The following is a 22,775-nucleotide window of genomic DNA, read 5'->3' as shown; positions in this document are numbered from 1 at the left end:
TGAACCCAGGACTCCAGCGCTGCAAGGCTGAAGTGCCAACCACTGAGTTACTGTGCTCTCTGTGCAAGATCTTGGCTTGTTGGGGTAATGTTGGTTCTCATAAAGGGAAGGAATCAGCCCATAACTACATGGGAGGACCTGGTCAATGACCTGAAGAAAGCTGGGGACCACAGTTATGGATGAAAATCCTAAAGGGCACACAAGGTCCCTCTGCTCACACCACATGTCCAGGCCCGTTTGAAGTTTGCCAATGACCAGCCGAATGATCCAGAGGAGGCATGGGAGAAGTCATGTGGTCAGATGAAACCAAAAGAGAAGTTTTTGGTATCCACTCCACTCGCCGTATTTGGAGGAAGAAGAAGGATGAGTACAATCCCAAGAACTCCACCCCAACCATGAAGCATGGTAGGGGAAACATCATATTTTGGGGGTGATTTTCATCAAAAAATACTGCACCGTATTTTGGTCAACATCCTCCTTCCCTCAGTAAGAGCATTAAAAATGGGTCATGGCTGGGTCTTCCAGCATGACAATGACCTAAAACACACAGCCAGGGCAACTAAGGAGTGGCTCTGTAAGAAGCATTTCAAGGTCCTGGAGTGGCCTAGCCAGTCTCCAGACCTGAACTCAAAAGAAAATCTTTGGAGGGAGCTGAAACTTAATGTCACCCAACGACAGCCCCAAAACCTGAAACATCTGGAGAAGATCTGTATGGAGGAATGAGCCAAAACCCTGCTGTGGTGTGTGCAAGCTTGGTGAAGAACTACAGGAAACATCTGACCCCTGTAATTTCAAACAAAGGTTTCTGTACCAAATATTAATTTGTTTTTCTATTGTATTAAATACTTATTTCATGCAATAAAATGCAAATTGATTATATAACAATCATACAATGTGATCTTCTAGATTTTTTTTTTTTTTTTTTTAGATCCTGTCTCTCACAGGTGAAGTGTAACTACGTTAAAAATTAGACCTCTCCATTCTTTGTAAGTGGGAAAATGTGCAAATTCAGCAGTGTATCAAATATTTTTCCTACTGTATATGGCTTATGAAGCTCTCATATGACCCTGGAGAGGTTTGCTTACAGCACCCCTTATGGACTTATTTGGGGTCCTAGATGATGGTTTTCTGTCTGCCTTCTGATTATGAGACACATAAGATGATCTGATCTCTAGAATGTATTGCCCCAGCCTTATATTCTAGGTGCTACTTTTTTTATGATTAAGGGCATCTAGCCAGAAACGCGTTAACAACGTTCTGTTGTCTGAACAGCACTCAATAAATCACCAGAGCACTCAGCTGGATCATTTCTTCTTTTATTATTGCTACTTTCAGACTCCAGATCCTGCCATTGGCTTTGGGAGAAGGCCGATCAGAGGAACATACACTTTGACGCCGTATCCACTTAACCATGTTTTGCTGAGATTTAAATAAAAATTAAGTTAAACCCTTATATACGGACACACACTAACCTTGACACGTAATACACTTTTTTGCTGGACAATGGTTACAACGTTGTATCCCAGGCTTCTCTTACAGTCTGTAGATTTCTCTGAATACAGGTTGTCCTGCTCGAATGAGAAGCTTATGTTGTATGATCCTCTATACCTTGATGATGCCAAGCAACATTTTTTCCATTTTAACCATAAATAAGCCTTTTAGGAGGGAAACCTTATAAAATGTGCACGTTTCATACTAATGTCATATTTCACAGTCCTTTCACCCAGAGAAAAAAATCTGTACTTCAGCAACATCCCTGAGGGATTAAAACCCAACGGAGAGGAAAAAAAATCCTGTCTGAGAGGGAGTGTTTGTCCAGCAGCATTCCTGGAGTGAGCTGGGGACTCCACACCCTGAAATGTGACTACAGGCTTCAGTCTGGTTTTCTTGTAATTTGTTTTCTGACTTGGATCTGTAAGAACACAGTAAAGGACCCAGTGCACCCCCAAAACTTGACACCCTAGACCAGCGTTTCCCAAACGCCAGCCATCACGGACCCCCAACAGATCGGGTTTTCAGAATTTCCTTAGTATTCCACAGGTGAGAGAACTTGTGGAAATATCTGATGCCTTGATGATTATTTAATCACCAGTGCAATCTGTTGGGGCTGTGAGGACTGAAGTTTTTGGTAAATGCTGTGTTTGAGGATCAGTTAACCCAAGCACTGATATAAATACCACCTGTGTATATGCGATGCTCACTATGAAGAGCCCTGTTAGGACTGAAGTGTATTTAGACATCTTATCAGGTAGCTGGAAGTTGAAGTTGTTGAAGACTGGTATGGCCTCAATCCTCGTCCTTGGTGTTGACCACTAAAGTGTAGTTGCAATAATAAATAATGGCACATACGTGAGACCCAAAAAATTATGCGGCTCTGCGCCTACTTTTTCAAATGGCAATTTAAAAAAATAAATAAATAAAAATTCCGAACCCCCTTTATTGGTTAACCCCAAAATTCTGCTGATCTGCAGTGTGTAAATCTTTTTTTTTTTTTTTTTTTTTTTTTTTTTTTTTTGCTTTGTTTTTTTTTTTTTGTGTGTATTTATTAGCTTCTTTCTCATCGGTTAGTTACCATTGTTTTTAACAATTCTGCAGTAGGTGACGGACTGGTTTTAACTAAAGAATTTAGCCTGAAAGGAATAAGCTGAAAGATATGAAATACATACCGTAATCTGCAGTTGCGATTTTTACTCTTCCATATGTCTTTTGCTGTATTAGCAAAAACATCCATGGTGTTAGGTGTAAATCTAATATACCATAACTTTGGATCTCCATCTGCCTTGTATGCCACGGTCAGTGGAGGGAAGTCAGCATTCCCTTTCATTTGTACCTCTACCCTGCCAGCTGCATATGACGAGGCCACGTTCTCAAGATTGATGTAGGTTTCATGTATGGTACTTGCATCTACCATACCCTTATGGCATATTTTGTGGCTTTGCCATACATTTACAAAATGGGAATACCCCTTTTACTATTTCCCCCGCTCATGAACCTGCATATAATGGTACGTCTTACAGGGTTTTACAGGCTGAAATGTATATTTCCCAATAAGCTGGATATTGGTTAAAATGACAAATAGAAATGTACTTGCTTTCTAAATTTCCCCCCCCCCCCCCCCCCCCCGACTAATCCTGCTCATATATCTTGTAGACTCCCATCATCTTTACATTTCTGTATGTGATTAGGTAATGGGATGACATGGAGTTCCTGAAGCCAGTGATTGCCATAGTTACTTTTTTAAAGCATGGAAACCCTCTTTCAATGGTATTTTACAAAAGAAAAGGGGGAGACAGGGCGCTTCCAATGCGTAGGTCTGTATGGAAAGTAGATGAGTACACAGCAAGTGTTAGGCTCACCTGATAGGGTTGTGAGAGTCTCCACACCTATAATCGCATAAAACAGCTGCAGCAGTCTGCACGAGGTCCAAGGACTTGGTACAAAGAGAAGGCTGGTAGTGCAGTAAGAGACTGCGCTGCTGTGGTAGAATTCAAGATATCTTTATTGCCAATGCGTTTCCTGAGCCAGTCCAGCTCACTTCATCTGCCCTGATGAAGTAAGCTGGGACTGGCTCAGGAAACGCGTTGGCAATAAAGATATCTTGAATTCTACCACAGCAGCGCAGTTTCTTAATGGTATTTTACAAAAATAAACCCAAATCACAGGGCTCCCGAGAGAACAATGTGTATTTAAACATGTCACCATGCACAATAACAATCTGAATCATGAAGTAAAGACTGAGCCGTCAAAAAGTACATAACAGACTAATGAAAAAAAAATTCTTATTCATATACTGATTCTCGCTACACCACACCACTTCACTGCTGCATCTGTCTATGCATAGAGGTGTGTGTGTATATGTATAGAGGTGTGTCTATGTGTATGTATACATGTGTACATACACAGATTATATTAAAGATGGTGAAGCTTTTGAAATTTGAATTTGTCAGATCCCACAAACTTTGCCAAAAATGTGATTATCAATTAATCAATTTGCTAATGAATTGCAAAATTGCAAAGCCCCCATTTGCTGTAGAAAGATGTGTAACATTCTGTGATATCCTAGCACTGTATCCTACCTCTTTCAAGCTCTTTGTCACAAACCCAGTCTTAGAAGTGTCAGTCACCCTTCCATAGAAACTGATAGTAACCCAGTAGCAACTAACAATCCATTTAAAAACCTGGTTCACTCACAGACTTTTCATGCTTTTTTTGTTATTAAAAACTGTCCAAAAATTCTTAGCCACTTGTGATCAGGAAAACTGTTCTTTGAAGCCTACTGATAAACCAACATCTCTGTGTCTCTGTCTCTCTTGCGCGCTCTGTCTCTCTTGCGCGCTCTGTCTGGCTTGCTTTTTTTTTTTTTTTTTTATATCTGTCTCTCTTTCTCTTTCTATCTATCGCTCTCTCTGTCTCTATCTCTCTCATCTCTGTATTACTCACAGACAAATTTTCTCATCTTCACTGCTGCCATTCCACATACTACTGTCTGGAGTATCTGTCCAATGTTTTAGGGCTTACTCTTCATATATATTGCTGAGTAGTGAACTCAGATGTCCTTTAACTATCCTGAATCACCCTAAAATGGCTGCTGCATTCCTTGCCTTAGCTTTTATACGGAATTTGATATTCTCTCATGATTTACTGGGCAAATACCATGTAATGTGATGTGGAAGCTGCAAGGCATTGTGAAAGCCTCGGGTCATGTCAGCCTCCTGTGTCTGATGCAGTCTTCTACAAAGCAAATCTAATCGAAAATTGTTTGTCGCTGGAATCTGCGAATTTCAAACTTCAACAGAAATTAAATTCACGTTGATTTTAGATTTGGTAATCTCTAATATAAATGGCATAATTTATGTATTTTAAAGTTATAAACATTATCTGAAGGTACACAAAATAATCATAAAAGGAGAGGTGAAATATACTCGATTGTTAGTGTTTTCTGAAAAATACCAAACTGCTTTCGCTTAAATCATAAATTTATTAACCTGATTTTTCATCACTATGCAGTAGGCAAACCTCACAAATGCAACTACTGCGGCCGAAGCTACAAGCAGCGCAGCTCCTTGGAAGAACATAAAGAACGCTGTCACAATTACCTGCAAAATGTGGGAATGGAGAGAGGTCATGGACCAGGGTCTCATGGTGGTAAGTAGACTAACATCAATATCTGCTTATTTGTGGCCAATCTCTGTGCTCCTATAACGATAACTTCACGTTATAGGACACACCATTAAGCTTGAAGGCACTGTTCTGAAATAGGAAAAACTTTGCACGTTTTTCCAGAAATAGCGACAGTCTTATCCATAGGCTATATCTGGTACTGCAGCTCACTCCCTTTTAATTACGGAACTTAAAGGGAATCTGTCACCTATTTTTTTTTTTTTTTGCATATAAGATGTGGCCACCGCCATCAGGAGCTTATCTACAGAATTCTGTAATGCTGTAGATAAGCCCCAAATGTAAACTGAAAGAGAAGAAAAAACAGTTGTATTACACTCACCCAAGGGCGATCCGGGTCCGGAGGGTGTCTCGGTCCGGTCCGGCACCTCCCATCTTTATGCAGTGACATCCTCTTCTTTGCTTCCCGTCCCGGCTCCGGAACAGGCACACTACTCTGCCCTGTTGAGGGAAGAGCAGAATAATGCAGTGCGCAGGCGCCGGACCTCTCTGACCTTTCCCTGCGCACTGCAGTACTCTGCTCTGCCCTCAACAGGGCAGAGCAGTGCGCCTGCTCCGGAGCCGGGACGGGAAGCAAAGAAGAGGACTTCATAGCTAGAAGATGGGAGGCACCGGACCGAGACACCCTCCAGACCCGGACCACCCCTGGGTGAGTGTAATACAACTGGTTTTTCTTTTCTTTCAGGTTACATCGGGGGCTTATCTACAGCATTATAGAATGCTGTAGATAAGACCCTGATGGCGGTGGCCGCATCTCATAGGAAAAAATAGGTGACATATTCCCTTTAATGTCACAAGTGACATAAGCAGCACAAGAGCAGAAATAGCCTTTTAAGTAGAATACACAAATTTCTATAGTTTGTAATTGTTTTTGTAACATATCTGCAACTGTTAGAAGAAAGTTGCTGATAAGATAAAAGCCATCATAAGTTTTTTTTCATTCCAAGTTGCATCGGATGCGGTAATATATACTGATTGGCTTGCAGAGAAAATCATGTTCGTGTTTAGTAATTTTCATATGAAATACTTGCAGTAGAAAGGTGTAGCTGCTTATTTTACTTTTGCATGGCTTAATTTGGATGATCAAAGTTTTGCAAAGTTTTTGTCTGCCATTTTTAAATGGTGCTAATGGGCATGACACATACACTCCATCAGCTCCTATACGCAGAGTTCTAGTAGCCAGAAAGATTGGACAGCATTGTCCACTATTCTTATGGCAATGAAAGGTCTCTTTTAACCAGGTAGTAGCCTTGTTGTTCTATAGTGGTGCCTTACTTGGATGTGGCTTGCTGGTTAGTGATTCTGATGTGACATTTTGGTTCTATGTAGCATCTCCTATGGAGGAGTGTAAGAATCCAGAGATCCTGATGGAAAGCAACATGTCTCTGATGCCCTTTGAAAGACCAGCTGTTATAGAGAGACTTGCCAGCAACATGGGGAAGCGTAAGAGCTCCACCCCACAGAAGTTTGTGGGTAAGCATCTGCTTTCTTTTACTTAGTCTATAATGTACAAATGACGGCATTCTGTGTAGCTTCAACATTTTAAGCAATGTCCCAGTAATTATAGTTGACAATATTTCTTTTTATAAGATTTTTGACTGTGTGACAGTAAAACTGGGAAGTTTTTGCTGCTTATGACATAATGTAGTTACTTTATCCAATAGAAAATTCCCACCTAAGATATAAAAATATTAGATATTGCTGTGATATCCAAGGTTTCATCATTTTTGTTTCTGTTGCTTGCATACTGGCAGCCATCTTTACAAAATTGGCTACAGGATGTTTAGCCATATTGGTTAGGACATTTCAAGTTAAAAAAACAAAAAAAAAAAAAACTAAAAACAAGTATTGGGAAGCACCTCATCATTTGAATTCAGATTTTTCTTTCTGTCCTATTGTCACAGATGTATAAAGTCCAGCCACTCGTCATGTCGTCTGCCTTTACAAATATCTTATGAAAGAATGGCTCATTGTAAGGAGCTCACTAATTTTTAGTATGGCACCGAAGTAGGATGCCACCTTTGTAACAGGTCACTTTCCTCTTTCTTGTATGTTCCCACATTAACTGTTAATGGTATTAAAAAGTGAAAGCATTTAGAAACTTCAGGAACTCCGCCACAAAGGAGGTCATGTATAATAAGGGCCGCTGAGGCACATGGTGCACAAAAATCGCCAAAGCTCTCCTGACTCTGACTACAGAGCCCCAAACCTCCTCTGGTATTAACATCATCACAAAAATTGTGTTCTGGGAGCTTCATGGCCTGGGTTTCCATGCCCATGAAGCTTCATGGAAGCGTTGCGTCTTCAAGCACAATGCCAAGTGTCTGATGGAGTGATGTAAAGCACATCATCACGGAGTCTGAAGTAGAGTAAATGTGTTCTCTGGATTGATGAATCAAACTTCTCTGGCACTATGATGGATGAGTCTGGGTTTGGCAAATGTCAGGAGAACGTTGCCGGTCTGATTGTGCCAAATGTAAAGTTTGGAGTTGTGTTCTGTAGGCTTTAGAGTTCCCTTCCCTAATGGGTCTAGGCCAACCCCTGAAAAACAAGACATATTAGACAATTATATGCTTCAAACTTTGTGGGAACAGTTTGAGGAAAACCATTTTCTGTTCCCCAGGACTATAGCCCTGTTAGCAAAGCAGGATCTGTAAAGACATGGATAAGGCAGTATAGTGTGACAGGATATGAGCCCTGACCTCCATCCCATCCAACACCTTTGGGTTGAACTAGAATGTAGATTGTGAGCCAGGCCCACTGATTTAACTTCAGTGTCTTGCCTTACAAATGTTCTTCTGGATGAATGGGCAAGAAGTTCAACAGATACCTTCAAAATTTTATTGAATTTCATCCCAGAAGAGAGGGAGATGTTATAGCTGCAAAGGAAGAACCACCTCCATATTAATGTCTATGGATTTAGACTGGGGTTTCCTAAAAGCTCCTGTAGGTGTAATGTGTAGGTGTCCCAATACTGTTCACCACATAGTGTATCTATTCATCAATTGATAGTAAAATAGTGACTTGATAATTGAACTGACAAAATAAGTTGGTGGTCAGTTTCTGAGAAGCCTCTTCAAAAGCAAAAACTAATATGGCTGCTCCAATTTTCAACTTGCTAATATATGGCTAGCTTTATGTTTGAGTTGAAATTCTCTTTAGTGTGTTTGCAGTCTTCTGGTGTAAAGCTTATTAGGAAATTATGTTCTTTTGTATCTACAGGGATTTACATGAATGCAGACTGCTGTAGATGGCTGCCTGTATTTTGCTGATGAGTCTGGCATATCAAGCAGTGGGAACTTCCCTGATTGATAGTCCTATAATCACAAGTTGGAGAGTTGCTATTTATGCAAGTTCCTCATAATTTCATAATATTTTTGAAGGTTAGGCTCTTTTTAGCTCAACGATGGAAATCTTCTCTTTGATTGCATCAGTGAATAACGGACCATTTTCTGTTGGAACATACTTGGACACGAAACTGGTTCAACTCCATTTTTTGCAGACCCACTGAGTTTTAGTTGGTGAATAGAGATGGGCTCACCCCTGGATGTTCGGGTCTGGCGAGTTTGACCGAACAGTGAAGAAGAAAAAAAAAAAGTTTGGGTACTCGGGCCCAAACCCGGACCTCATTCACTTGAATGGCTGGCCCGAACATCCAGTGTTTGCCACGCTGTCATGTGCATCATGACCGCTGGTCAGAGAGCCGCAGTTCCCACACTGTCAAGTGATTGGAGGTAAAAAGGTTAGATCACTGATGTTGGCTAACGGGACTACTACTTCCTCAGCCTACGTCTGCTGCCACTGATAACAGCGAGAGCAGGCGGTGGCTGATGGGAGTATTCATGAGCCTGTGCATGCACTTTAAATAAATATTTATAAAAAAAGCCGGTGGTGGTTCCCCTGTATTTTTGATAACCAGCCAGGCAAAAAACTAACAGTTGTGGGCTGCAGCCCTCAGCTGTCAGCTTTAGCAAGGCTGGTTATCAAAAATAGAGGGGTCCCCATTCTGAATTTTTAAAAATAATTTTAAAAAACAGCGTGGGTTTCCCCTTAGTTTTGACAATCAACCAGGCTAAAACAGACAGCTGGGGGCTGTAATTCTCAGACTGGTAAGGGAACATGGACATAGCCTAAAAATAGCAACCCGCAGTTGCCCAGAAAAGGCGCATCTATTAGATGTGCCATTTATGGCGCTTTGCCCAGCTTTTACCACTTGCACCATAGTGGTGGCTAGAGGGGTTCATATTTGTGGGGTTGATGTCACCTTTGTATTGTCCGGTGACATCAAGCCCACGGGATAGTAATGGAGAGGTGTCTGTATATGACACCTCTCCATTACTAATCCTATACTTAAATTGTAAATAATCACACAGCCAGAATAAAGTCCTTTCCTTGTTCATTTAAAAATAACAAACACAGTTATACTCTCTAAACGCCCATTCCATTGAAGCATTCCATTTGGGCCAATATTTCAGAGCAGAATTAAACAATACTTGTTTTGTGCTGCTGAAGAGTCCTCTACAAATTCCTGTTTTCAACAAAAAAGTGTTTTTCAGCCTTATTCCACCATCATTATGTATGTGCATGAGGCTGTTCTCTACCTACAGAGATTTAGTGTCGATATTGTTTCCCCTTGAAAATTTCAGAGTAAGAATATTCTTTGTTAGTAAACCACTGCTTCCTATGAAAGGAAATGACATCCATTTTAAAGACGTCCAAAACATGAAAAATAGAACGTTTCACTGCGTATAATGGGAAAGTACCTGTGTGCAGAATTAACATGGTACTTGAAAATTTGTTAGCATATTGTTAAAGAAGGCAGTTTTTTTTGTTTTTGCCTTATATAAAGTAATACAATTTTTTTTTCTCACGTTTTCTACGATCTTCTAAAAATAATTGCAAATCTAGAAATATTCCAGTAAGCAGCCTTGTTTGACATGGCTATATGACCACTCAATCATGGCTTTTTCTGAGGATTTAGATATCTAGATAATGACCACCCATTGAAATCCAGTTCTCCCCACACCAGTGCTGTAGGGAAACTAGCCATTTAAATGGTGGGATATATGATGGATGACGAGAAGACAAGTGGATTGGCCATGTTGGATTTCAACATGACCAATTCATTATTACAATGGGAGGTAGGCAGCTGTTAAAAGAATCTAGATGTGCTCTTTTTTTTTTTTTTTTTTTTTTTTTTACAATCTCCATCTTGCTTGTTGTAGAATTAAGTTTGACGTTGGGTTGTTCAGCCAACAGCTTTTCTCTTAAGTGTATGGCTATCTTTACTTTTGCCAAAGCTGAGAAGCTGAGAGCTACTGTGTACATTGTAATTGGAAGTTTAACAATGCTGGAGATCATCCATTTTAGACCAGCCCTTGCTGCTAGAACTCTGCGTGCTGGAGTTTAGGGGCAGATTTATGAAAACCATGTAAACGAATACCAGCCAATCACACTGCATCTTTTATTTTTTAACAGCACTGTAAGAAATAAAAGTTGCAATGTGATTGGTTGTTAAAGGTGACAAAGTCAGTTTTTCTATTAGTCCATATCATAAATCTCCCAAAACTGTTCATTTTGACAAACATGTTTCAGGCTTCAATAATAAAATGCCTCAGACTCAAAAAATCTGTGTATGTAGTCAGCCAACAAGACCTAAGCACTTCACCTAGTATTGGACATAAGCATTGTATGTCTTGATAGTTAAAATTCGACAGTTTTGCACTACTTATATTATAAATCTTTAGGTTGGCCTAATAATGTATATCCTTAATGATTAATTGCTAATGCATGTTTTTGTTTGTAGGTGAAAAACTTATGAGGTTTGGTTATCCAGATTTGCCCTTTGACATGAATATGGCTTACGAGAAAGAAGCGGAATTAATGCAGTCGCAGATGATGGACCAGGCCATTAACAATGCCATTACCTACTTGGGTGCAGATGCACTGCGGCCCCTGATTCACCACTCCACTGGCACCATGTCTGAAGTAGCTCCTGTTATCAGTTCAGTTTACTCACAAGTCTACCATCCAAGCAGGGTGGAGAGGCCTACCAGCAGGGAAACCTCAGACAGCACTGATAACCATATGGATGGCCCAATCTCCCTTATCAGACCAAAGAGTCACCATCAAGAGAGGGAAGTATCCCCCAGCAACAGTTGCCTGGACACCACTGATTCTGAAAGCAGCCATGATGATCGACCGTCATACCAAGGGAATCATGCCTTAAATACGAAAAGAAAGCAAAGTCCAGTATATTCCAAGGAAGATGGCAAAGCTCTAGATGCCTCGAAGGCTGGATTGGGCACTTCCAAAGATGTCTATAAAGTATATAATAGTGAAGGGGAACAAATCAAAGCCTTCAAATGTGAGCACTGCCGTGTGCTTTTTCTAGATCATGTGATGTATACGATCCACATGGGCTGTCACGGTTATCGGGACCCTCTTGAATGTAACATTTGTGGTCACAGGAGTCAGGACCGCTATGAATTTTCCTCACACATAGTACGTGGAGAGCACCCATTTCAATAGCTCAGAACTGGTGAGGTGCTTCTATGAAGTAGAAGTAGAACTGCACATGAAGAATACTGCACTTACGCACCCACTTTCCAGACTTTAGTTGCTCTAAAGCAATTTTAAGTTAGGTGTATTTTTAAGCTTGTAGAATATCCTTTCTTCATAAAATGTTAATGTCCACACTTCTTGTGAAACAATTTAAGGAGCAACTACCAATGTTTTGGTACAACCTATGGGACTTTACGTTGCGGAGGTGTGTTGTTGTAAGTGAACTTTGAATACATGTACTACTGAATCCTCAAAACTGATCTCCTGGTTGAGATCAGACTTCGTAAAACATATCCATAAATATGATGTAGCTTATGTAAAGCTACTATTTACTTAAATTGGGAATCGGTGGTTCAAATGGTGGAAAGCCTTCATTGCTTTCTAAAATAATTCTGTACCAATAGCCAAAAATTGGTGTTAGCCTTCACTTAGTTTCAGCTATCCTTGGACCATAGTTTTAACATTCGGTGTGTTAAAATTTTGTGATTATGGCAGAGAATTTTCAACTGACCTTTTAAAGGTCTGCAGATATGTTGTAAGTAAAAGTTTACTGTCAAAGTCAACATTCTTTTTTCTTGTACATGACCTCCATTGTACACATTTCTAACCTGCAATGCATAATATATATAGCTAAAAAATTGAATCAGTCCTTGTTCTGTAGATGATGATCACTTGATGACTTACTGGTGGTAAGTTTTTATCATTCATGATACAAGATAGGTGATAATAATTCGGACCCCCATTGATCATGAGATCAGAACTTTTGTGTTCCTCATTCAAATGGAGCCATGGCAGTGCATGTGTACGATGTGTGATGGTACTCTACTTTCTTTATGAGCAGTATACCGTGCATGCGCTACCTGCTGTCTGTTCAGACTGGGGATATTAGATTCCTGTTCTCATAATCATTGAGGGTCCTGATGAAAGGACCCCTAGTGATCAAACCCTTATTTCCTATCTTATTTGTTTCCCTTTCTAGAGTTTATAGAAATTGAATGCATACATGAAAATGAAGATCTAAAGGTCTACAAATATGCACAAGTACCGGTACTTTTCTTCTGTGATAAACAACACTCCTGATTTTTTCACTTCACCTACAAAACTAAACATAAAGCATGTAAATCATTAGTTTCTGAGAACATAAAACATATTGTCAGTCTTAGACTAAGATAACCTTAAGATCAAGATTACCACAATTTTGAAAAAAGAACATAAGTTCAATAAAAGGTAAGAATAAGCTGGTTGCCAAGCAGCTCAACATGGATTTCCTTTATTGAACATATTGTAAATTCTTAGTTATGGAAGATTCCTTTCAACCAAAACTGATGCGATCCATAGTCCATTGTGGTTTGTGTTCACACTTGGTAATAAATTGATCAGGTTGACTTTCAAGTTAAAAGTCCGAGAATCCAGCCCCACTAGCAAATTTCTGTCGTTTTAATTTTTATTCAAAGACTGAAATTCGTGGGTCTTGGACAGCATTTTCTCAATTACTATATTCCCACATGTAAAAATAACCATGTGTACCAATTGAGCATCCGCTTTAGTCTTACTTCCTTTCCGATAGAACTGACACCTAGAAGAAGTGGGAGCTGCTGCTGCTCTCTGACTTCCTTCGGATATAATTTACAGCTAAAGGAAATGAGAGTAAAATGGCGGCTGATGGATGCATGTGCCATAACAACATCACGGAAGACAGAGTTCCGTCAGCACCAGACCCGAGTATAGGCTGTTTATAATTTAGCCTTGGCAATATAGCAAATGAGAAGGGGTTGGCCAAGGAATATACAACCCCTTTAAAGACAAAACAAGAGAAAGCTGTAAAGTTCATGCAAACCCTAGGCATTCCTGGGGCTCATACACACCAGTCAAACAAAGCATTCATGTTTTGCTTAATTCGTGTCTAACAGTAATTATATCTAGGTCTTAATTTCTGAAGTTTATCTAGGACGCTTTACATTTAGAGTGGCGGCCCTTTTACTCGCACCATATTTTCTCCTGCTCTTGCTATTTTCAAAACTTCCATAGAAATGAATGGAGAAGACCACACATGCAGAGACTTAACTCCAGTGACTGTGAATACAAGTTGAGGAACCAGGGTTTCCCCTTCAAGATAGAGATGGGACCCCACAACTGACATTTATGGCATATCATGTGGATATGACATAAAGGTCTCAAGTGAAAATACCCATTTAAGGAGGCCAGAAATCTGTTTGAAACCAGCAAATAAAAAAAATGTTTTAAAAAGTAAAAAAATATATCAGTTCCTTCCAGCATTGTCACTGGCCTCATCTGGTCTTTGTATATACTGTACATGGCTTTGCTGACATTTCTTATTTCTAACAGGTTTCAGACCTTAAGGGGAAAATGTAAGATTCTTGGACAACCCTTTCTGTAAAGGCGGGGTTCAGGACGTCTCGCTTGTGGTTTGACATTTTGTGTCGTGCAGTTTTAACAACTGAATTCACGTTCCCTTTTATACACTTTAACAGCAGTGTTTTCATCTGTAAAACAACTTTAATATTTTATTCTCCCAAGTTTGAAAAATTTGTATAATTTTTATTTAACAGTAAAATATATTTTAACATTCATGCATAACTGTACCACATGCCCGTTCACTTTAAGGCATGTTCAACAAAGATTTCATGCTATTCTCAACCATGGCACTTGGCCCAGCATCAGTCATTTGGAGCTTTTTTTTTTTTTTTTTTTTTGTTCATACATTTTTGGACATAAATTTTATTTTTTAAAAATATTTTTTGACCTTTTCATAAATCGCCTTAACTGTGTCATCTCCTCTTTTAACATTCTAGCTGTTCCAAAAACCTAGACGTAAACTCAAAAAGGCTTTTATTTCCTGATAATGGGTCTGCAAACTTGTTTGTCCTATAAATTGTGATAGTCCTGATCCCTACCCTACGTCAATTGATATGTTGTAATGACCTCACAAAAATTAGATATTTCCTCCTGGAGTGAGTACAGGTGAAGATGGAGGCTTTGAAAAATAACTCGTATATTTTTGTCTGGGACTACATCCAGCTGATGATGCCATTTTCTTGTGGCTCGTAACCTTCTGTGTCTGGTTCCAGCTCACATATATTTCTATGCTTGGAGCAGAGTAGTAGGTCTCCTTGGATCGGGGCCATTAAGTACCAGTGGTGTAATTTGGCGGCATCTTTGCATCACCATATATAAGCAGAAATCTCCTGACCAATGTGGCACATGAGAAAGAGGATGTAAGTAGATGCCAATGTATGTTTGTGGCTTTATTTGATTTCTCTCCTTTTTTTTGGGTGGGGGGGGAGTTTTGCAAAGCTCATTCATTATTGCTACTCTCTTAACTCCTTCATGACTTTTGACGTATATTTAACACGCGTCACAAATCCCGCCCATCGGCGCTACTGTTGCATGATCGTGGGGCGACGATGGTTTTTCATGACAGCCAAGGTTATGAACAAGACCCCTGTGCCTGTGAGTGTCAATCTCCTGTGAACGCCAGCTTGTGGTTGCCATTCATCAGATTTTGATTTCTGCTATAGCACAAGTGATCAGGCGATCACTGCATCAGATCTCTTAAGGGGACTATTGAGGTCAGTTAAGTGTGAAAAAAAAGCACAAGTTCAAATCACCCCCCTTTTTTGCCCCATAAAAAAAAAAACATTTAAAAAAAGTAAAAAATACACATTTGGTATCACTACATTCAGAAATGTCCAATCAATCAAAATATAAAAACAATCCGATTTAGTAATCTGAGGAATGAGATCAAAATGCCAGAATTAAATTTTTTTTTTGGCTGCTGTAGAAGTGCAATAAAATGCAATAAGAGTTTATGAAAAAGTCATATCTACCCTAAAATGGTATCAATAAAATGTCAGCTCAGGATACAAATAATAAAGACCTTACCCAGCCCCAGATCTCTAATAATGAAAATGCTACGTGTCTCGAAAAATGACGACCTAATCCCAAAATATTCTCACAAAGTATTTTTTTTCACCACTTGAATAATAAAGAAAAAAAACCTATAGATAATTGTCATCTGCGTACTCGTACTAAACATGGTAAATGAAAAAAAAAAACAAACAAAAACCAATTGTAAAGTTCCACTTTTTTTTGCAATTTCACTGAACTTTTTCACAGCACCAGTTTCCAGTACACTACATGGTAAAATCATTGGTGTAATCCAAAAGTACAAATTGTCCTGCAAAAAAAACAAGTCCTCACATGGCCATATTGACGCAAAAATAAAAAAAAATTATAGCTCTGGAAAGAAGCGGAGGAAAATACTAAAGTGGAAAAAAATACCTAAAATCACAGTCATGAAGGGGTTAAACAATAAGGATAGAGCTGGGCTCTTCTGTAGTGTGACTGGGAAAGAAGTGGCCTCAACTTGTGTGATGGAATGAAGTACTTGAATTGACACCCACATCTATGACAATGAGACCCTAAGACCAGAAAAGATTGTGCATCCCTGCTCTAGATTGAGTAGCATTATTTTTATATAATGAAAAGAGAAAAATTATCAGACTTTTTCTTTTTGCCTTTGCTAAATGGAAAACTATGCTCAATATTATGTGACATATTACGGCCAAAGAAAATATCAAGTGGATTGTTCTCAATTGATTTTCAGGAGGTTTTGTGTTTTTTCACTCGCGGAATGTGGAATTCAAGAGGCTGGAATATTGTTCACATAGATAACGGAGTCATGAGGAAGAACTCTACTATCCTTGAGTCTCATCTTTGGCAAAATAAAATTAACTTTTGAAATACATGTATGCCAATATGCCATTGGGTGCTATAATCAGTCTTAGGCTGGAGCCTCACTTGTGAGAAACTCTTAAGAGTCTCGCATCTCAATGCCCAGCACTGCCGCCGGGATCGGAGTGTGCTGCTGCATAGAAATACATGCAGCTGCACACTCCAGTCCCGAGTGCAAGTGGCAGTGCCAGGTATTGAGGTGCGAGACTCATGCGAGTTTCTCCCAAGTGTAACCCTGGCATTAAGTAGAGGATATTGAATTTAACCTACTGCCACTGGGGAACATTAATTCCACTATGTGGATGACAGTGGTTGCACTTTAAATATTTAGCCTGTTAGGAAAAAAATATTTGACTCATTGTAGCTACAAGTCCTACTTGTATAAATTCATCCTGAATTAAAGTATCTTATACTGACCTATATTACTAATTAACAGTATTTTGTTCATTACACTCTCCGGACGTTTGGTGCTGCATTGAGGATTTGTTTTAGTGAAGCACCAAATGGCACTCATATCTTGCCGAGTGATCAAGCTGTATATAAAAGTCAAGTTGCTTCGGGTTTAAATAGTAATGTTTTGTAGTCCTATCACTGTTTATCGATCCTTTCCAGCAAGGCTGGTCCTTTAGTGAAAGGGATTGACCTTTAAGACTGTTGAAACTGGAGTCTTTCATTTATATACCATATCCATTAGGCAATAGATTTTAAGGGATTCCATTTGCTAATTTTTTACTCTGCACAGCAGACTATATTTACGTGCCCATTTAGTAGGGATGAATATCTGATATAAACAGTTATGGCATCGATGCTAATAAACTCTTTGGTTGGTTATCAAATGATGGTTTTACCATATTTTTGTAAAAGAAAAACATTTTACATATTTGCCCAAACCATTAGTAAGACAATGGATTGACCTTGGAGCCTAAACTATCAGGTGCTTCTGATATAAGAAAGATTAGTTGATCTTGCATGTGGTGTTCTCCAGACTCTTGGAAATCCATTTTGTGACTTAAGTGAATGTTCTATTTCTGGTGTTCAAGACATCTTACCTTGGGTAGTTGACTTACGTAAAACTTTATCAAATCTCCCAAAAAAAGAGCCATTGATATCCAACATGAAGTCAATATGACTTCATGCCCATCTTTGTGAGTGACCCTTCTTTAGGTTTTTTTTTTTCTTTTTGTTAGTGTGATTCTGCTGGGCAATTTGTGTATTTCTACTGCAGACACTGTGAGAAGTCCTAACAAAAGCGAAATTCTAGTTTACTCCTCTCAAATCTTTCTATGGGACTTTGTATGCATAAAATATACACATAGTGCTGTGCAAATTAATTGGGACAAAGCATTTTTTTAAGTAAAATCGTAAGTTGGTTACCAGTCAGTGATTCAAACCAGTTTTAACTGCTTTGAACAGGCACTCACACCTGTTCAAAGCAGTTAAAACTGGCTTGAATCACTGACTACCAACGATTTTACTCAAAAAAATGCTTTGTCCCAATTAATTTGCACAGCACTGTATATATGTATGAGAGTGTGTGTGTGTGTGTGTGTGTGTGTGTGTGTGTAATATATTTTATAGGCGCTTGAGTTTAAATGGAACCTCTACCTTTTATTCTACAGTTGACTTGATGCATATATTAAAATTGCCTATTTTATTGGTGCGTCACACTTCTGATACACCGTTCCCACATTTGTGATTAGTGGAAATGCTTATCACTTGTAAGCCACCTTTTCGTCATCCTTTACATTACTTGAGCTGTGATGGCCATGGGGACAAACCTTTGAACTTTTGTAAGGCACTTTGTCTGGACTTGGGTGTTTTAAGCCCCAAATATACCTCAAGAGACACTCCAATGTGTCTGAAGAGGATACTTCACTTTGTCCCTTTTGCTATGCACTTAACCGGTGTCCAGTAAGCCCTGGCATCCTACTCCGCACAACTCAACAAAGCATGGACTTTGTGTATCTTCTCTTATACTGTGAGCTATAATTTAACTCCAGGTGATCACTGTGGGAATATGACTTTTTTTTTTTTTTTTTTTTTTTTTTTTTTTTGTAAACCGCAGTTTTATGTACAAACATTTCCAGATCTGTGTATTATTGGGTGTGTAGCAGAACTTAACTGTCTTTAATTGTATTTTTAAGCTGCTCAATGACTTGTCCTTGTCTGATATTGTATTCTTAACCTAGCCTCCTCCACGTGTCATCAAGTGCATTGATTAAAGGTTGGATTTAGTAGCTGCTGAAACCATGCTTATTTAGTAGCGGCTGAAACCATGCCTATTTAGTAGCGCCTGGGACCATGCCCATGGTCAACAAAATTCAGGCATGATCCTGGTTGCATGTAGCAGCCACAAGTTTAAGACCCAGCCTAACATGCTAGATCCTATATATCGTTTTCAACTGGGAAGTTATATATTGAGCTGTTTTGTGCTTTTTTTTTTTTTTTTTTTTTTATTTTATTAATGCAACTATGGGTTATATCATGTTCACGTAGTTTAGGATGGTGGTGTTTAGTCCAAGGGGAAATAACTGCAATCACATAAATTCTGAACGTTTAAAAAAAAAAATCTCTTGTCTGCCCATAAAAACTCAAAAATCAAAACCGGCCTCAAGGATGGCAAGGATTTGCTCACTGCTGCTTGAATTAAGATATCTTTTAGGACATGTTTATCATATACTCTTTTCATCCAAAAAGCCTGCTGATACCTCTCTGAGAGCTAATGGGTTGAAGGAAATGTTTGTATAGGTCATTTATTACAATCTATGAAAACCGTGGTCTACATATTCTTCTGTTTGGGTCATTACTTGTATAGTCTGTTTACATATTTTTGTAATGAAATGTACTTTTGTATTTAAAACCATGAAAAGGACTGGAAAAGGTTTAAAAAAAAAAAAAAAAAAAAAAAAGAAGAAAAAGAAAAAAGCAACAAAACCCTGTGTAGATGTTCTGAGACGTAAAATTATGATACATTCTTTGTATTGCATTAACTAGATAATCCGGTAAAGATCTTATTGTATAACTCGATAATTGCCTTTCTGTTCTTTTTTGACTTTGAATTTCAGTTGTACATTTATTTTGTTCTAAAATGTATATCTTTGTATGAAAACTGGAAGCTTTTATTCCTTCTGCTTAGGGAAAATTGTAAAATTGATTTTTTTTTTTTTTTCTTGGGGAAATATGCTTCACGTATAAATACATATATAAATGGTCACATTCCAGCAGTTGATGGCGGAATCTCTCAATGTATATTTTGTGTTTTTGTTTTTTATGTATTTGCCTGTTAACATGGGAACAGAAATCTAAATAATTATACAATTTTTATCATTTTAATTTTTTTATATATATATATATATTTTTTAAATGTACAACTTTCTAACTTATTGACAGCACTTATAGGCAACCAGTGAGCTGAAGAATGGACTGTAGCCCACCAGAAAGTTATGAGGATATCTATTAGCTGTACTTGCATGGTTTTTGTTCTACCGACTGAAGATGAACGTTTAATTGTGCATACACTGTATTATAATTGGAATCTGGGCAGAACCTGATACTCAATAGTGACTCCGTCCCCTCAATCGTCTCTACTGATTCCCACGTTTGAGACATGCACAGTAGTGGTGCTAGGTATACTTGCATCATTGTGGTCCGCAAACTGTGCAAGTTCTCGAATCTGGGAATCAACCGAGACGGTGGGAACTGTTTGCATGACTGTTGAGAAGAACGGCTTCACACAAATTACTAGTTTAGCCAAATTATAATACAGTTCGCAGACTGTTAATTTTCTTTAACAGTCCTTCTCAACCAGCGGAATTAAACCATGCTAGTACAGCCTTTTCAAAGCCCTATAAAGTAGTGGTTTACAGTCCAAAATTCCAGCTTAGAGTTTTTTTTTTTTTTTTTTTTTTTACTTATTTTCTAGCTCTTAATTACTGTGCAAATGATACATTTGCTCTTGATAGAAATTAGTAGATGTTTCTGAAACATCTAGAATGCTTAGCAGACATCTTAAGAAGGATAAAAGCGTTGCCCCATGATGTAACTTGTCATAAGTCGGGTTGTTGACCTTGAACCACCAAGAATGATCCACTTCTGTCCTCAAGATTCAGTGGGAAGTTGGCCACTCCTCTGTGGTGATTTTCTGTTGCTGTGAATTGCAGTGGGCCCTCATTTGATGTGACTTTTGACATATTCCACAGACTTCTTTTCACGTCAACCCATCAGACATCGTTAAAACTACCTCTAAATAATTGGGGCTGCAAAATAAATTCTTAACTTTTTGTTGTAGAGTACTCTACGCATATTTCACTTTTAGCAAAATTGTTGCCTTTCAAAAAAATGTTTTTGTTCCCAGTTGGAAGGCAAATGTTGAGGTACACAGCCCTGCTTGCCCTCAATCCATGCACTTTTGGGGTACTGAACTAGAAAATTGATACTATAATTTGATTTTATATGTGCATGTTAACCACTTTGGGAAGGGCTGGTGCCCAACCTCCAGTGGCAATGGTTTTGTTTTTCTTATGCCCAATTATTTTGAAAATGTTGCTGCCCTTCTGAGTGAATGTGCTTGTGTATGCATGATGGGGTGATTATGAACCCTTAGTTTTAATATTTGAAGTTATGGAATCTTTGTAACAAATTGAGAGTTGTAATAATTTGATTGCACAACTACTGGAATAAACTTTTCTAGGGAATCTCAGGAACAAATGTGATTTGTCTTGACTGATTTTATTTTTAAATTTTCCTGTAATCTTCAGTATTCTACTGTTAAGTATATATTAACCCCTTCACCCCCAAGGGTGGTTTGCACGTTCATGACCGGGCCAATTTTTACAATTCTGACCACTGTACCTTTATGAGGTCATAACTCTGGAACGCTTCCATGGATCCCGGTGATTCTGACATTGTTTTCTCGTGACATATTGTACTTCATGTTAGTGGTAAAATTTCATTCAAATAACTTGCGTTTATTTGTGAAAAAAACGGAAATTTGGCAAAAATTTTGAAAATTTCGCAATTTTCCAACTTTGAATTTTTATGCCCTTAAATCACAGAGATACGGCACACAAAAAACTTGATAACTAACATTTCCCACATGTTTACTTTACATCAGCACAATTTTGGAACTAAAATTTTTTTTTATTAGGAAGTTATAAGGGTTAAAAGTTGACCAGCGATTTCTCATTTTTACAACACCATTTTATTTTTAGGACCACATCACATTTGAAGCCACTTTGAGGGGTCTATATGATAGAAAATACCCAAAAGTGACACCATTCTAAAAACTGCACCCCTTAAGGTGCTCAAAACCACATTCAAGAAGTTTATTAACCCATTAGGTGCGTCACAGGAATTTTTTTGAATATTTAAAAAGAAATGAACATCTAACTTTTTTTTCACAAAAAAAATACTTCAGGTTCAATTTTTTTTATTTTACCAAGGGTAACAGGAGAAATTGGAATGCAAAAGTTATTGTGAAATTTGTCCTGAGTACGCTGATACCTGATTTGTGGGGGGGAACGACTGTTTCGGCGCATGGCAGAGCTCAGAATGGAAGGAGCGCCGTTTTACTTTTTCAATGCAAAATTGGCTGGAATTCAGATCGGACGCCATGTCACGTTTGGAGAGTCCCTGATGTACCTAAACAGTGGAAACCCCCTACAAGTGACCCCATTTTGGAAACTAGACCCCCCAAGGAACTTATCTAGATATGTGGTGAGAACTTTGAACCCACAAGGGCTTTACAGAAGTTTATAACGTACAGCGGTACAATTAAAAAAATCATTTTTTTTTTTCCACAAAAATGATCTTTTCACCCCAATTTTTATTTTCCCAAGGGTAAAAGGACCCTAAAAGTTATTGTGCAATTTGTCCTGAGTATGCTGATACCCTACATGTGGGGGTAAACCACTCTTTGAGCGCATGGCAGAGCTCAGAAGGGAAGCAGCGCCATTTGACGTTTTTGGCTGGAATTGAGATCGGACACCATGTCGCGATTGGAAAACCCCTGATGTACCTAAACAGTGGAAACCCCCCACAAATGACAACATTTTGTAAACTAGACCCCCAAGGAACTTATCTAGATGTGTGGTGAGCACTTTGAACCCCCCAGTGCTTCACAGAAGTTTATAACGCCCGGGCGTGAAAATAAAAAATTCGTATTTCCAGGACGTCCACCTGACAGCACTATGGAGGACGTCCTCCTCCTCCTTACAGGGACAGGAAAGCACACGAGAGGTTAAAAGGCCATGTCCAACCCCCTTTCCCTCAGTGTTTTT

The 22,775-nt window shown here is 38.7% G+C and overlaps 1 protein-coding gene across 6 annotated transcripts in view; it reads left to right on the top strand.

Moving 5' to 3' along the window:
* Window positions 1-14,078, top strand: part of IKZF2 (IKAROS family zinc finger 2) — a 97,052-nt gene extending 82,974 nt beyond the window's left edge. For 4 of the 6 annotated variants that reach the window (XM_073553212.1, XM_073553210.1, XM_073553215.1 and 1 more), the window contains 3 exons: window positions 5,008-5,145; window positions 6,508-6,651; window positions 10,985-14,078. In XM_073553212.1, coding sequence (XP_073409313.1) covers window positions 5,008-5,145; window positions 6,508-6,651; window positions 10,985-11,709 — 1,007 coding nt within the window. In that variant the 3' untranslated portion in view covers window positions 11,710-14,078. The remainder of the gene's footprint in view (window positions 1-5,007; window positions 5,146-6,507; window positions 6,652-10,984) is intronic. The other 2 variants (XM_073553214.1, XM_073553213.1) reach the window with 1 other exon arrangement.
* Window positions 14,079-22,775: the final 8,697 nt, after the last annotated feature.

Source organism: Dendrobates tinctorius, unplaced genomic scaffold (assembly GCF_039654945.1).
Source record: "Dendrobates tinctorius isolate UK_male_01 unplaced genomic scaffold, ASM3965494v1 ptg000199l, whole genome shotgun sequence".
Classification (NCBI taxonomy): Eukaryota; Metazoa; Chordata; class Amphibia; order Anura; family Dendrobatidae; genus Dendrobates; species Dendrobates tinctorius.
Note: the sequence above shows the minus strand (reverse complement) of the source record. Positions and strands in the feature narration are given on the sequence as shown.